Here is a 14,181-nt window from a genome sequence, read left to right on the forward strand (position 1 = left end):
CCCTTAGAATGTCAGTGTTTACAGGTTGCACTTGAATTGCTTTTTGCATTTGTTCATTAAGACTCTTTCTGATGTGGTCTTTCTCTGCCTCTGTAATAATCTAACCTTTTCCAAAGGCAAGAATTTCATCTGTACTAGCGGGCTCTTTAAGCACCTAATCCAACCTTCACTGAAACTCCTTATTGTGATACAAATCTGAAATTGATATCTCCCAAAAGATATGTTCAAGGTCATTAGAAATGAACGATCATCGTCAGGCTCCATGTGCCAAAATCCGTTCTTGGTATCCAGCACACTGAGGATGTTTGCCCTGCTCGGATCTAACAGGATATCTTCAATTGTTTCCATTGGATACTAGTTCCTCTTTGGTGCCTTTTATTCAGATTATGTGGCTTTTCGCCTTGTCTGGCTAAACCACATATAGCAAGCTTATTTTGCAAGGAGTGAGCATGATTACTGGTGTGGTGATACCTGCCTCTTGTTAGACTTGTTTCTCTTAACAGCTGTTGGAACTTGAACTGGAGGATGCACTACTGCTACTCTCATCCAGCTCTAAATTATGTTGTCCCTCTAACTTTCCCTATTCTTCAAATACTTTATGAATTCATCTTGGCAGCTGCCTGTTGACGAGCCTGTATGGGTTCCCTGACTACTGTTACTGCTTTGACTTGCTAGGCCGTGCAATTACTGTGGATTAGCAGACGTTTCCCTTGGAGAGCAACAAAGCTGTTCTTTTGAATTTCACATTTTCACCCCTCATTTGCTCAGTGTCCTACAGTTATGTGGTTGTATTTTTATTAGGATGTGTTTTGCTTCTCGAGGCCTCCTTGCAAATTGCTGAAGAATAATACACATTTTACTGCTATCTACTGGGAACACTACCACTTTTCCTTCTAATTCCATAGTATCAAAGATTTGTGTTGAGTTGTTGCCCTCCCCTAATCTGTTCATTTCCACTTGTCTTTGCCTGGGTTCAATGTTATGGCTTTGATCTTGTCATACACTTGCTCATGTCTCCCAAGAACTATAATTAGATTATGATGTTGTGGACTGACCTTTACTGGTAGTTCTCTGTTGTAATTTCTCTCTCTTCCTCTGCACTAGGATGAAAAACAATTCTTCTCTTTGTATTTGTGGCATTCCATCCCATAAGCTGGACATTTCTTCTAACATTAGTGCTCTCTCCTATGATAGTTGCATACTTAAAGCCTGCTTTTCTTTCCTATCTACTTGATTGCATGGATAGAACTGTGCTACCCATCTTTAATTGGTCAGGTCTGGCTTTGGACAGCTTTGAGACCCTGGAGGGATATATTTAAGTATGATTTTTCTCAGTGGACACTCCTTTAATCCTGCATCCCAAAATTTGTGTGCAGCCTATTATAGATCAACAAGTCTTTCAGGGCTCCAAAGTTACAGTTTTCAACCAGCAACTTCAGACATTTAACATCTATCATAGAGTCATACAGCATGGGAGACAGGCCATTCAGCTCACCATATCCACAGTGTCCAGTGGGTACCAATCCTTATTAATCCCATCTTCAACCACTAGGCCTGTATTCTCCCCCTGAAAAACCAGAATTAGTCCACACTCTTGTTACTTTGAGGGTTGCAGTGAATTTCCATGGTTTTGAGAGCCACCTTGACTCCCTCATTGATAGAACATCCGGTAGAGTTCTCTGCCTTGGTGACTGAGCAGATACCACACAGTGTAAGGATAAAGAGGCAAGCATTTTAAAACTGAGATGTAGAGAAACTTATTCTACCAGAGGATGATGAACTTGTGGAATTCTCTACAATAGAATACAGTTGAAGCCAAATCATGTATTCAAGAAGTTAGATATTTTTCTTTGGACTAGAGGGATCAAGGAATATGAGGAGGTGTAGTTTCAAAGAGACTACTGGCCTACTCCTATTTTTCTATGTTTCTAAAAGTATCTTAACTTTAGCTGTTGCCAACTCAATAAAGAGGAAATTCCCCCTTTCATTGTTTCCATTCATTTTATATATTGCTTGCTTCAGAGTCCAGCTGCAGATGTGGCTTTATTTGCTCCATTCACCAAAACACAAGTTGGTGGTGTCCTATCTAATGATTATGGTCTAGTGATTATGGTCACTCATCTGGCCTTCTGTTCCATGCCACCTCATTGGGGCTATTTTTATCCAGTATTTCTCCATGCTACTGTAAGCACCTAGTTCTACCAGATGAATCTATAATCTATTCAAACCCCATCGTTACTCCTTTTCCTCCTGAATAGCAAGACAGTGTTCTGAGCAATGTCATAAGTTAGTTATGCTCAGATCATTTTCTGACAGCAAGTTCTATTATGGTTGTTCCTTGTGCGTTCATGGTAAGTCATAAGATTATTTCTCAAGCTTCTATCAACACCCTTGAACCTGGGCACCACTTCTCTTGCATTCTAAAGCTCGTGTCATTGAGGTCAATGGAGTATGTGTACCAAAGAGATGTGTTATGTTTTAACTTTGAATTATAGAATTTGCATGTTTTATGGCTTTCTGAGAGTGCTGTTCACAAACCTCTTTCCTTTTGGAATTTTCCCGTGCTCTTTATCGAATATTTATCCATCCATTTTGCACGCTGTTATGAATTCTGCATTACCACTGTTTCTGGTAAGAGGTTTGAAGTCTTATGGTTTTTTTTCCTTTAGCAGCTCAATAAAAACGTTGTTCACTGGCTCGTAAAACTAGTTTTTCTGATTAACAAAAAAATAACCTGGGGTCTTGATCAGGTCTCTTAATTTTCTTGCCCCATTGAAAAGGACTTCAGATTCTTTGCTCTTATTACAGGGCAGCACAGTGGCACAGCTGGTGGAACTGCTGATTCACAGCTCCAGCAATTCCTGTTCTATCCTGGCTTTCATTGCTGTCTCAGTTGAATGTGTACATTCTCCCTGTGGCCATCTGAATTTCCTTCTGGTGCTCTGGTTTCTTCCTACATCCTAAAAGACATGAAGATTAGTGGGTTAATTGGCTAGTGTAAATTGCCCTTGGTGTTTGTGGATTGTAGAATCTGGGGTGACAATAGGTTACAGGAAAAATTAAGTGGTGGAATGGGATTGTGCAGTGAATCGATGTAGACTTAATAGGCTGAAATATTGTTTGAAAATATTGAAGACTGAAGCTTCATCTTTGTTATCGAAGTGAGTCGCCCTCCAACTCTGTTATGGTGTTTATGTGATGCAGAAAACATACCACTATACTGTCATTTGTCATGTACTATTTATTTTTGGCTAAACAGCAGTGACTGTCCTTAATAAAACATGATATTGGTGGGTAAATGGAGGATGAGGTTAAAAATCAAGAGAGGAACTCCTTTCTAACATCTAGTTTGAAGAATAAAAATTCCCAATGAACAGTTATTGAAAGTGACATCTGTATGTGGGTGATGGAGAGATTAGGGTCCAGTGAATGCTTTCACTTATTGTGGCCTGGATCTATGAATCAATGAATTGAATGATCCATTAGTTAGTGTGCACGTGTGTGTATGTGTGTGTGTGCGCGCATGCGTGCACACACTCGTGTGGAACATTTTTGTCAGAACTACTGGTTTTGTATTTGTGATTCCTGCTTGTAGCATTATTTGCCAGATGATATCATAAGTAAAGACTGTTCAACCTATTGATAAAACCACAACTTTTTCCATATAATGGAAAAGGATTGTTATGCTATTTTTGAAGAGTACTTTTAACTACAATGGCTAAATATTAAACTCTTTCCTTGTTTGCAGATTAAAAGATGATGATAGTGGAGACCAAGATCAACATGAGGAAAACCACACACAGAAAGAGAATGAGAAAGAAAAAACAGACAAAGAGAAGACTCAAAATATTACCAAAAGGAAGGTGAGAGCATAAAAGTACACCCTGCACACTGCATTAGGAAAAAAAGGCTGAAACAACAGCCAGCTGTCTCACTTGTACTCTTCTAGGTGAAGCAAGCTGAGCCACACACATTCAGGAGTTCAGACTACAGATGCTCTGATTGCTGTTGCTGACTGACCAGATCGACCTTTTTCCAGACTTAGACCTTTGTTTTTGTAGTCCTGACATCTAGTAACTGCCCAGGTCACCCTTTGCCAACTGCAGTGCCTTCATGGCTGAGGTCTCACTTTTAGGATAAAACCTAATAACCATTAACCATTGACATGGCTGCAGCTTCTTTGATCTAATGCTTTTCCTCTCTGAGCTTCTGTTCTCTTTGCCCTCTTCTCTCTGGTCTCTGTGCCAGCAGCTTAATAATACCACTTTAATGCATTACAAACTTGCTGTTTTGAATTGCGTTCCAGGTAGTCAAACACCTTCTTGCAGTCGGTTGTTACTTCAAGTGGGAAAGCCATCTCAATGGAATTGCATATTGACAATGGGATTATATTTCAGGTGCATAAAATATAATCTTAAAAACGTTCATGCCCTTCCCCCTCCGCCCCCATCCCCCCATGTTCTTTTGTCGAAATGAGCTAGCCGCCTATGACATGGAATTCCATATACAAAGGACAAGTCCCTCAGACACACAGCAGGGTTCCCATTAAGGAACTCTTGTGTTTGTTTCAATAGATGAAATGATTTTCTTATTGTTCTAAAAAAAAATTCTGTAACCTCTGACTATTAACATTGCAAAAGGCCTTGGCTAGAGAAACTCAGACATATGGAGCTTATGACTATTGTGAATATTATAGGTGTGGACAGTCCAAAAAAAAAGGGTTAAGAGAAGAAAAGTAGTTGTGGTTCAGTGGTTTAATTTCCAGACTATTAATCTGGAGAGCAGAGTTCAAACAGCATTTTGGCAGATGTGGAAATCATATAGAACCAGGGGTCATGGTCTCAGAATAAGGGGTAGGCCATTTAAGGCTGAGATGAAGAGAAGTTTCTTCACCTTAAAGGTGGTAAATCTTTGGAATTCTCTACTCTGGAGGGCTGTGGTGACTTAGTCATTGAGTTCATTCAAAAGAGAATCGTGTTATGGGGATAGTACAGGAAAATAAAACCGCCTAGAAGATTGGCCACTGGAACAGGCCTACTACTACTCATTATGTTTTAATGTTATGGTTAAACTTAATCTGTTCCTTCTCACAGCTTGTACATGCACCGAGCCTTTGGTTCACCCTTGGCATGCTATGTTATTAAAGTTTTGTCAATTTTTGGATATGTGGCCCACAACTGCCTCTATTATACAGCTACATAGCCCTGTTAATGTAGGTACAGTTAGCCAATATACAGTGGCTAGTTTGATATTTTTTTCAAATTTTTTTTCTCTCGTTTGTATAAAGTACCAGATGAATCTTGCTCGGTATCTCTGTACTATTGCTTTTGTGTCATTGTGAAGTAGCTTCTGCTTTACAATGGCATATGACAATATAACTTCAGTTTTGACTTTGTAAGGTTAACTTTGAGAACATTAACAGAAAGTGTAGATGATACTTTGTAGAAAAGATAATATGTAGGAAATGCAAATCTAATGTATATCTAATACAGACATTTTACAGGAGAGAGTTGAGTTCTGGAACCTGTAGTTAAAATATATTCTGGGAGTTACTGGCTGCAAATTGCATTTTGGCTGATGTTCTTGGACTGCTCAAGTATGAACAAATATAAATTAACCAGGTAGCAAAAACAATGCAGAGGAATGTGTAACAAGGAAATAAAATTGTCTTTTAAAGCTGTATGCTACAGACAAGAAAGTATTACAGAATATTTACAAGTCAGGAGCATAATTATATAACAAAATACTGCATTTTCATTTTAGTATTTTGATCCTTACAGACAGTTGTCCCTGGCCCAGGAGAACATCCGCTACAGTACAACTATACATTTTGGTATTCCAGACGTACACCAGGTCGACCCACCAGCTCTCAGAGCTATGAACAAAATGTTAAACAGATTGGAACATTTGCATCTGTAAGCAACACCTTTTGCATTAAGCATTAATGATTTTACAATAGCCAAGTTATTGGCTGGGAGGTTTTATTTATCAGATTTTCTTTATGCTTGTCTTTGCTTTGCATTATATACACTGTTCACAAAGTAATTTAGGATAACTTTTAGCAAAAAGAATTTAATATGTTTTATTTTTGTGGGCAAGTTGGGTGCTGGAAAATGCTTCAATAGTTTTTAAATCCCTGGTACAATATTAGAGGATTGGTGCCTTGAAATTCGTCCCTGCTCACAATTCAGTAGCATTTGCATGTTGTATTTTGCCTCATTAGCTTCATTGGAATGAATTTCTAAGGCAGAGTACAAAATGTTGATGCTACTGCATAGGACATTCATCACTATAATCCAGGGCTGAATTTTCAGACATGGGTGCCATCAGAGTTGAGCTATAGTTGAATACTATTGTTGCATGTTATCCATTCAAATTAGAATTGGGTAGTGTTTTGGTATTAGTTAATTTTAAATGTCCATAGAGGATTGGAGTAAATTCTATAATTAATATATTTACTGTGTGAGCAGCATTATAAAGCAAGTTAACATTTTACTATCATATGACAACGCACTGCTACATCTTTTATTTCTTCTTCTGTATTGCTGGCTCTTCCTCATTTGATCATTCCATATGATAGGCTGGAAAGAATGACTTCATTAGTACTAAGTTGTTCATAATGCAGACCAGTTACATTTTCAACCATTGTTTTTAAGTAACTGGGTCAATAAATACTGAATTAAAAATGATTTTTTTTTTGCTAGTGTTATATTTAATCTAATCTTTTATTTTAAATTGTAATGTTCCTAATCAAATTGAAAGTTGCCAGTAAGGCTTTTTGCTTTCCAATTGTGGTAACTGTAAAGAACTGTAACTAATGACCAATTTTAATGAGCATTACAGATTGCAGTGTTTTTACATGCCTTGCATGCTGTTAGTCCTATTTGAATTTTCAAGTGGGAGATTTTTAATTGAAATGGGTTATAGGAATAGTTTTCATTTGCTGCATTAAGCTTGGAAGTAACACTCCCACACTTTTGTTATGCAATGCAAGTGCCTGATTTACTTGTTTAATAACTGAAACTGTCCTGTGCCTTTCAAAAAATAATGATTGTTTGGTCAGCTTTGATTATGAATGTTGGATGTCTTTATTTGTACTGAACATAAAAGGAAAGGGGGAAACAGGTAAGAGTGGATCTTTTGATTAGTCCAGTTCTTGCTGTATCTGCACAGCTTGTATATTTTCAAAGATCAGAAAAGGTTTACCATTCTTTTAAACTTTTCATCAGAGATGCAAGTTTGAATAAACTTCATAGGATTGGTAAAGGCTTCTTTGCTTTTATTTTGTAAGAAGCCCTGTGTGTTAATTATTGTAACCTCATCAAATCTACTAGTGATTCGATGTTGCTTCTGTTAATATTGCTCATAAATTTTATTTGTAATTTTTAGCACAAGTGTGATATCCGCAGAGTTACTTTCCACTAGTCAAGTGATCAGAAATGTATGATAACCTGTGTGATTTCTGATGTGAAGCTTTAGGTTTGTAATAAAAACAGAAGATACTAGGGATACCCAACAGTTCAGGCAGTTTCTGTGGAGAGGGAATCATTAACTCTGAAACATTGTTTCTGTCTCCACAGATACTGCCTAACCTGTTGGGTATCTCCAACATTTTCTGTTTTTATTTTAGATTTCCATTTGTAATTTCTGTTGCTTTTCAAGTTTGGTTTGCTTATATGCCCTATAATTTACTACCAAGAATTTGTTTTTTTTTAAGAAAAGGTTATACTAAGTTTCTTAGAAGCAGGTTTGTTTGCAGGTGGAAGGTTATGCACTGTATATAGAAAAGTAATAGTAGCATCTGGAAGACTGGATGTTAGGAGAAAAAGAAAGTGTTGAAGAAACAAAGGTTGCAGAGAGACTTGGACAGTTTAGGAGAGTGGACAAAGAAATGGCAGATGAGATTCAATGTTGAGAAATGTGCAGTTGTACATCTTGGAAGAAGAAATAAACAGGCAGATTATTATCTAGATGGGGAGAAAATTCAAAATTCAGAAGTGCAAAGGGACTTGGGGGTCCTTGTGCAGGATACCCTAAAGGTTAACCACTAGGTTGGATCGACAGTGAGGAAAGCAAATGCAATGTTGGCATTCATTTCAAGAGGAATAGCGTATAAAAGTAAGGAAGTGTTGATGAGGCTCTATGGGGCACTGGTGAGACCTCATTTGGAATACTGTGTGCAGTTTTGGGCCCCTTATCTTAGAAAGGATGTACAGATGTTGGAGAGGGTTCAGAGAAGATTTACGAGGATGATTCCTGGAATGCAAGGGCTTACCTACGAGGAGTGTTTGTCGGCTCTTGGACTGTATTCATTGGAGTATAGAAGAATGAGAGGGGACCTCATAGAAACATTTTGAATATTGAAAGGATTGGACAGAGTAGATGCGGCTAAGTTGTTTCCCCTGGTTGGTGAGTCCAGGACAAGAGGGCACAGTTTTAGAATAAGAGGATACCCATTTAAAACAGAGATGAGAAGAAATTTCTTTAGCCAGTGGGTCACAGATTTATGGCATTCTTTGCCACATACAGCGGTGGAGGCCCGATCATTCGGGGTGTTTAAGGAAGAGATTGATAGGTATCTAATTAGTCAGGGTATCAAAGGATATGGGGAAAAGGCAGGGAATTGGGGCTAGATGGGAGAATAGTTTAGCTCATGGTGAAGTGGCAGAACAGACTCTATGGGCCGAATGGTCTACTTCTGCTCCTTCGTTTTGTGATCTTGTGATGTGAATTGTTGTTCTGCGTATTTAAGACATCCGATGCTCCCTAGTTTTTGGATGTAATGGCTATCTATCCTCTTTCCCTTTTATCAGGTAGAGTAGTTTTGGCACTTCTTGTCTATTGTGGTTCAAGTTATACTGAACACTTAAATTTTCTTTCACTTCCCACCTCCCTCCCCCAACCGCCCCCCCCTCCCCATCCACCCTTCTCCCCTTTTGTTGAGTGAAAACCCTATAAAAGTGACCCAAAAAATATAGATGTCAGTATTACCAGGAATAATAAAATCACAAATTGAAAGAAATGGAAAACCTGGGAGTTTATGTGAAGTAGTAATCTCATTCAAGGCTTGATGATATGATTACAAAAATAGTTCATGACTATTATTTAAATCAAAGAAAAGTTGCAGACTCAGAAACAGCACAATGAAATCGAATGTACATTATTTTCTTCAAGTTGCTGGCAGGAGGTGCCATAATCATTACTGTCCATGGTATTGACACATTAATTATTCAGTGAAGAAGTAATCATCACAGTGGATCTGCAGTTAATAGATACATGTGTGTTTAGCTCGCTAAAAGTAACATTTTTCAATGGTTGGTATTTCTGGGCAATTATGCTAAATCCTAAATGGAAGATTACAAATGTATTTTGCCATGGTCTTCCAATTGTCAAGTCTACAACTGAATAGAATGGCATATTTAAAAATATTTATGTTGGGAAATATTAATGTGCAAAAACACTGAAATCATGTTGTCATGTGTGGTATGTGTGTACATCATCAGTTTGTTCAGAATGAAAAGATGTCTCCATTAGTCTCTATCTACAGAAAGAGACTTAATTTGGTGCTGCAGTCATGGCCCTGCTTTTGACTGTTAAATAAAGTTTAAAAAAAATCTCAGTTCTTTATGCCTTGCACAATGTTAGACTAGTTCAGGGTACTGTAGCAAATCCGAACAAATGTGCTTGAATTTCATCAGAATTTTTTTCTTTTTTTTAGGTTGAACAGTTCTGGAGGTTTTATAGCCATTTAGTTCGACCTGGTGATCTCACAGGCCACAGTGACTTTCACCTATTCAAAGATGGCATTAAACCAATGTGGGAGGTGAGGAGATACCATTACTGGGTAAAGTTAAATAAATATGACTAATTCTGTTTTCATTCACAAATGAATTTTTCTGCTTGTTAAAATTGTTTACTTCAATCATATCTAAGTAAAATTTGTGTCTATTATTTCAGGTAATTAGTTTTTTTAATACTATATTAGAACAACTTTATCCGCTTTAACTGGTTCTGTTTTGCAGATGTCATTGGATAGATTCAACTTTTTGTAAATTTAAGAAACCCAGGTTTCCTCGTGGCCCAGTTTAAGATATTGTGTTAATTTGTCATCTGGAGCACAAATTGTGTGTGCAAATTTTGCCTATGATTTTAAATTTGAATTTGAATAGATTCTTGGGTTAGTTGTTACATACATATGTTTTACTCTCAAATGCTATGTTAGCATCAGTGTTTCAAAGTTTATGAAGAAACCTCTGCAATGAATGAAGACTGTCATCGAGCAGGGACTGTAAAAATGACAGATTACAAATCCATTTCAATTAACCTATTCTCACTTTAAAGGATGGTGTACCTTAATGTGGATTGGAGGTTCATAGCTCCATGATCTTTCATTTTGGCTCTCATACCTTCCAACAGTGCAATGGATGCCATTCAGTCCATATTGTTTGTGACAGCTATTCAATTATTTCACATCCCCAAGACCATGGAAGGTTTTTATAACCATGCCTTTGAATCTTTCATGAATATTTCACCAGCTTTTTATAGGCACTACATTCCTTGTCATTGCTATTTTTTATAATTTAATTTCCCTTCTGATTTTTTTTTGTTTAAATTAGCTTAAGTTTATATCATTGCCGGTGGAAACAGTCCTATACATCCTCTTCTGAGAACAGACCTAGCTTGATTTATTTACACAAGATTCCATATCCTCTCTAAGTAACACAAGTCTCTTATTTCGGGTGCTATTACATTTTCTAAGTGGTAATATGGGGTTTACTGTGTAATGGGGGCTTTAGTGTCCTTCACTAAGTTGCTTAGCAGCATAATTGCTGATTTGAGCTGGTCCAGGCCTTGAGGATATAATTGACAGACTGGGTCAGAAGAAGGCAATGGGAGAACCAACAGGGAAAGAACCCTTTTGACCACGATCTCATCAATGTTATCTGCACATACCCATGATACTTTTGGAAAGTGCAATCATCTCACAGTGTTGTGGAGATGAAGTCCCATCTTCAAACTGAGGGCATTCTTCATCGTGTTGTGTAGTAGAACCATTTGCTAAATGGGATAGGTTCACAGCAAATCCAGCAGTTTAAACTGGGCATTCACGAGCTATCAGTGAAGCAGAACTGTACCACACCACATTCTGTGACTACATGGCACAGGGTTCCATCCATCTTCCAGTATCATCAATCTAGCTACTAGCCCTGGTTCAGTTAGGAGTGTGGAAGAGTAGGCAGGCATGAAGCTACTATTGCATAAAAGTAAGGTGCCACCCTGATGGGCTACACATCTAAGATTAAAGGATAAACAGCAAAAGTGATATGCCATAGGGAGCTAAGCAATTGATTAAAATCAGTGGATCAAATTAGGACTCCTCAATCCACAACTGGATGTGGTATGACTAGTGATAAGTCAGTTAATGGGAAGAGGTGGTTCCCATTGTATGGTAATGGTGCAAGGAGGAGACGTGTATTTACAGCCATCTTCAACTTGAAGTCCTTAATGGATTTGTAAGCTTAGCTTCTTGAGGACTCTGCCATCACAAAAGACAATTCAATTTGGATAATAAGAAACTAAGTGCTCTGGCTGCAACAAAGAATCAGTTTCCCAACAAGTTTGTGACTGTTGTGCTGAAAACTTGTCCTATAGAACTAGCTATGCCATTAGCCAAATTGTTCCAGTGTAGTTGAGCAATTAAGTTGATGTGTTTCATGGAAAATTGCAAAGTTGTGTCCTGTCCACAAAAAAAACAGAACTCTCGTCCCACCAATTATCCCATGAGTCTACTGTCAATATCAGCAAGGAAATTGAAGAATTTGTCTCTAATGGCACAATCTTCCTAAATCTTGTACTTACTGATTGGTTTGGTTCCCTTGGGATTAGTCAGCTGTGGCCCTCGTTGCATCCTTGGTTTAAATATGGATAAAAGAGCAGAATTCCAGCGGTGCGTTGACTGCCTTTGATTTCAAGACAGCTTTGGCTGTGTGACAGCATTAAAAGTTGAAGTCAGTGAAGATGGGGTAAAACGCTCCAGTGATTATGGTCATTCCTACTAGCACAATGGGTTACAATTGTTGGAGACCAATCATCTCGGCTACAGGACATCCTTGTCCTGTGCAACTCCTGCAATGTCCTTGGTCCAGCCATCTTTAGCAGCTTCATCAGTGACTTCCCCCAATAATAAGGTCATATTTTGTGTCTATTAATGAGTAATTGCACAATTATTCCATTCGCAACTGTCACAAACCAGCAACAAAAGAAACACACTGAGCATGATTCAGTGTTAAAAACTATTTTATTAATCACTACTTATGATAATACGTAAAATAAAAGTTAAAAAAAAATGTTAGTATGTTAGAATTCAAGAATGTTAAACCTCGAACGTTAACCCCAAAACTAAACTCGTCGTGTGTGTGTGTGACAAAGTCCAAAACTCCCAGTTCCTGAATGGTTCTTAAAGTTCAGTTCCGCAAGCCATAAGGTGAAACATGAGCAAGGGCTTCTTCAACAACCACCGTTGTCTGAAGATAAGATGTAGATGTAGAAAAACATAGAGAGAGTACATACGAAATCCAAATGTTCCACGATGGAACCCAAACGACACTTCAGTGTTTACTCGGTAGTGACTTCCTCACCCCGAAAAGCATCCGAACCGTGGTCGTCCACACACAAATACCTGTTTCCTTCTACAGGTCAGCAACAAAGTGAACTCCACCGGATTACTTCCAACTTCCATACATGGATTTCAGTGGCAAACACAGTTATTGTTTCTCATCCATCGATAGAGAAAACAAGCAGGCTGGTGTCTCTCTCCCTTCTCTCTCTCTCTCTTTCTTCTTCTTCTGACTTCTTCAACAACGTCATTACGTCCTTTATCTTCTATTGACGTAAGCACGCCCCACACACACATACACACACACTCTCTATCTTAAAGGGACTTTCACTGAGTCCATAACACAACTCTTTGGATATACAGCTGGACTTGTAAGACAAACTCGACAATGTTCAAGCATGAGCTGATAGGTGCTTGTGACATTTGCTTGAGTTTTGCAAGGATATAACAAGTGGAGTTTATAAAGAGGAACTTGTTAATATAGTGCATTTGGACTTCCAAAAGGCATTTAGTAAGGTGCCACACAAAAAGGCTAGTGCATAATCTAAGAGCTCAGGGTGTTGGGGCACGTAGATTGAAGGTAGGTTATTACATTAGAGATGCAGTTGGAAGTAGTGGTTTTTTTTTCATGTTGGAAGGACACAGCCAGTGGAGTGCCCCAAAGATCAGTCCTTGGCCCTCAATTATATTTACTGTCAATATTAACGACTTGGAGGAGAGGGCAGAGTTTCAGGTAGAAACAGCAGAAAACACTGGAAATACTCAGCAGGTCAGGCTGCATCTGTGAGAAGAAAAGGATTTAACATTTCAGGTTGAAGAACTTTCATCAGTTCTGACAAAGGGTATTCAGATACAGTTGTTAGCTGCTTTTCTTCCCACAGGTGTGGCCTGACCTGCCAAGTTCCAGTATCTTTTCTATTTTTACATTTCCAGTATCTGCAGTTTTGTTTTTAATTTCAGAGCATGAGGTTGCTGATGACATGAATTTAGGTTGGAGGGTATGCTGCAATGTGGATATTTGGAACCTGCAACAGGATCGGTTGAATGAATGGGTAAAAACTTGGAAAGCAAATTTTAGTGTAGGAAAGAATGAGATTGTGCACTTGGGTAGGAGGAATTAAAATGCAGATTAGAATCTAAATGGAGAGAGATTGCAAAAGAGTGGAGTACAGAGGAATCTCTGTGTCCTTAAGATAAGATCTTTATTAGTCACATGTACATTGAAACACAGTGAAATACATCTTTTGCATAGTGATTTTTGGGGGCAGCCCGCAAGTGTCGCCATGCTTCCGACGCCAACATAGCATGTCCATAACTTCCTAACCTGTATACATCTTTGGAATGTGGGAGGAAACCGGAGCACCCAGAGGAAACCCACACAGACCTGGGGAGAATGTACAAACTCCTTACGGACAGTGGCCGGATTTGAACTTGGGTCGCTGGCACTGTAAGGCATTATGCTAACCACTATGTTACCGTGCCTGCTTAAGTAAAGCGCAAAGGTTCAGCACCTTGGTGCAGCAAGTAATTTGAGTAGCCTTCATTGCTAGAGGGTTGGAGTTTAA

The 14,181-nt window shown here is 38.5% G+C and overlaps 1 protein-coding gene across 5 annotated transcripts in view; it reads left to right on the plus strand.

The window, feature by feature from the left end:
- The window catches only part of eif4e2 (eukaryotic translation initiation factor 4E family member 2), a 63,058-nt gene that overhangs the window by 4,446 nt on the left and 44,431 nt on the right, over positions 1-14,181 (plus strand). For all 5 annotated transcript variants that reach the window (XM_052017902.1, XM_052017905.1, XM_052017903.1 and 2 more), the window contains exons 2-4: positions 3,749-3,863; positions 5,781-5,915; positions 9,719-9,823. In XM_052017902.1, the coding sequence (XP_051873862.1) occupies positions 3,749-3,863; positions 5,781-5,915; positions 9,719-9,823 (355 nt within the window). The remainder of the gene's footprint in view (positions 1-3,748; positions 3,864-5,780; positions 5,916-9,718; positions 9,824-14,181) is intronic.

The sequence above is a fragment of the Pristis pectinata genome, chromosome 6 (genome assembly GCF_009764475.1).
Source record: "Pristis pectinata isolate sPriPec2 chromosome 6, sPriPec2.1.pri, whole genome shotgun sequence".
Taxonomy (NCBI): domain Eukaryota; kingdom Metazoa; phylum Chordata; class Chondrichthyes; order Rhinopristiformes; family Pristidae; genus Pristis; species Pristis pectinata.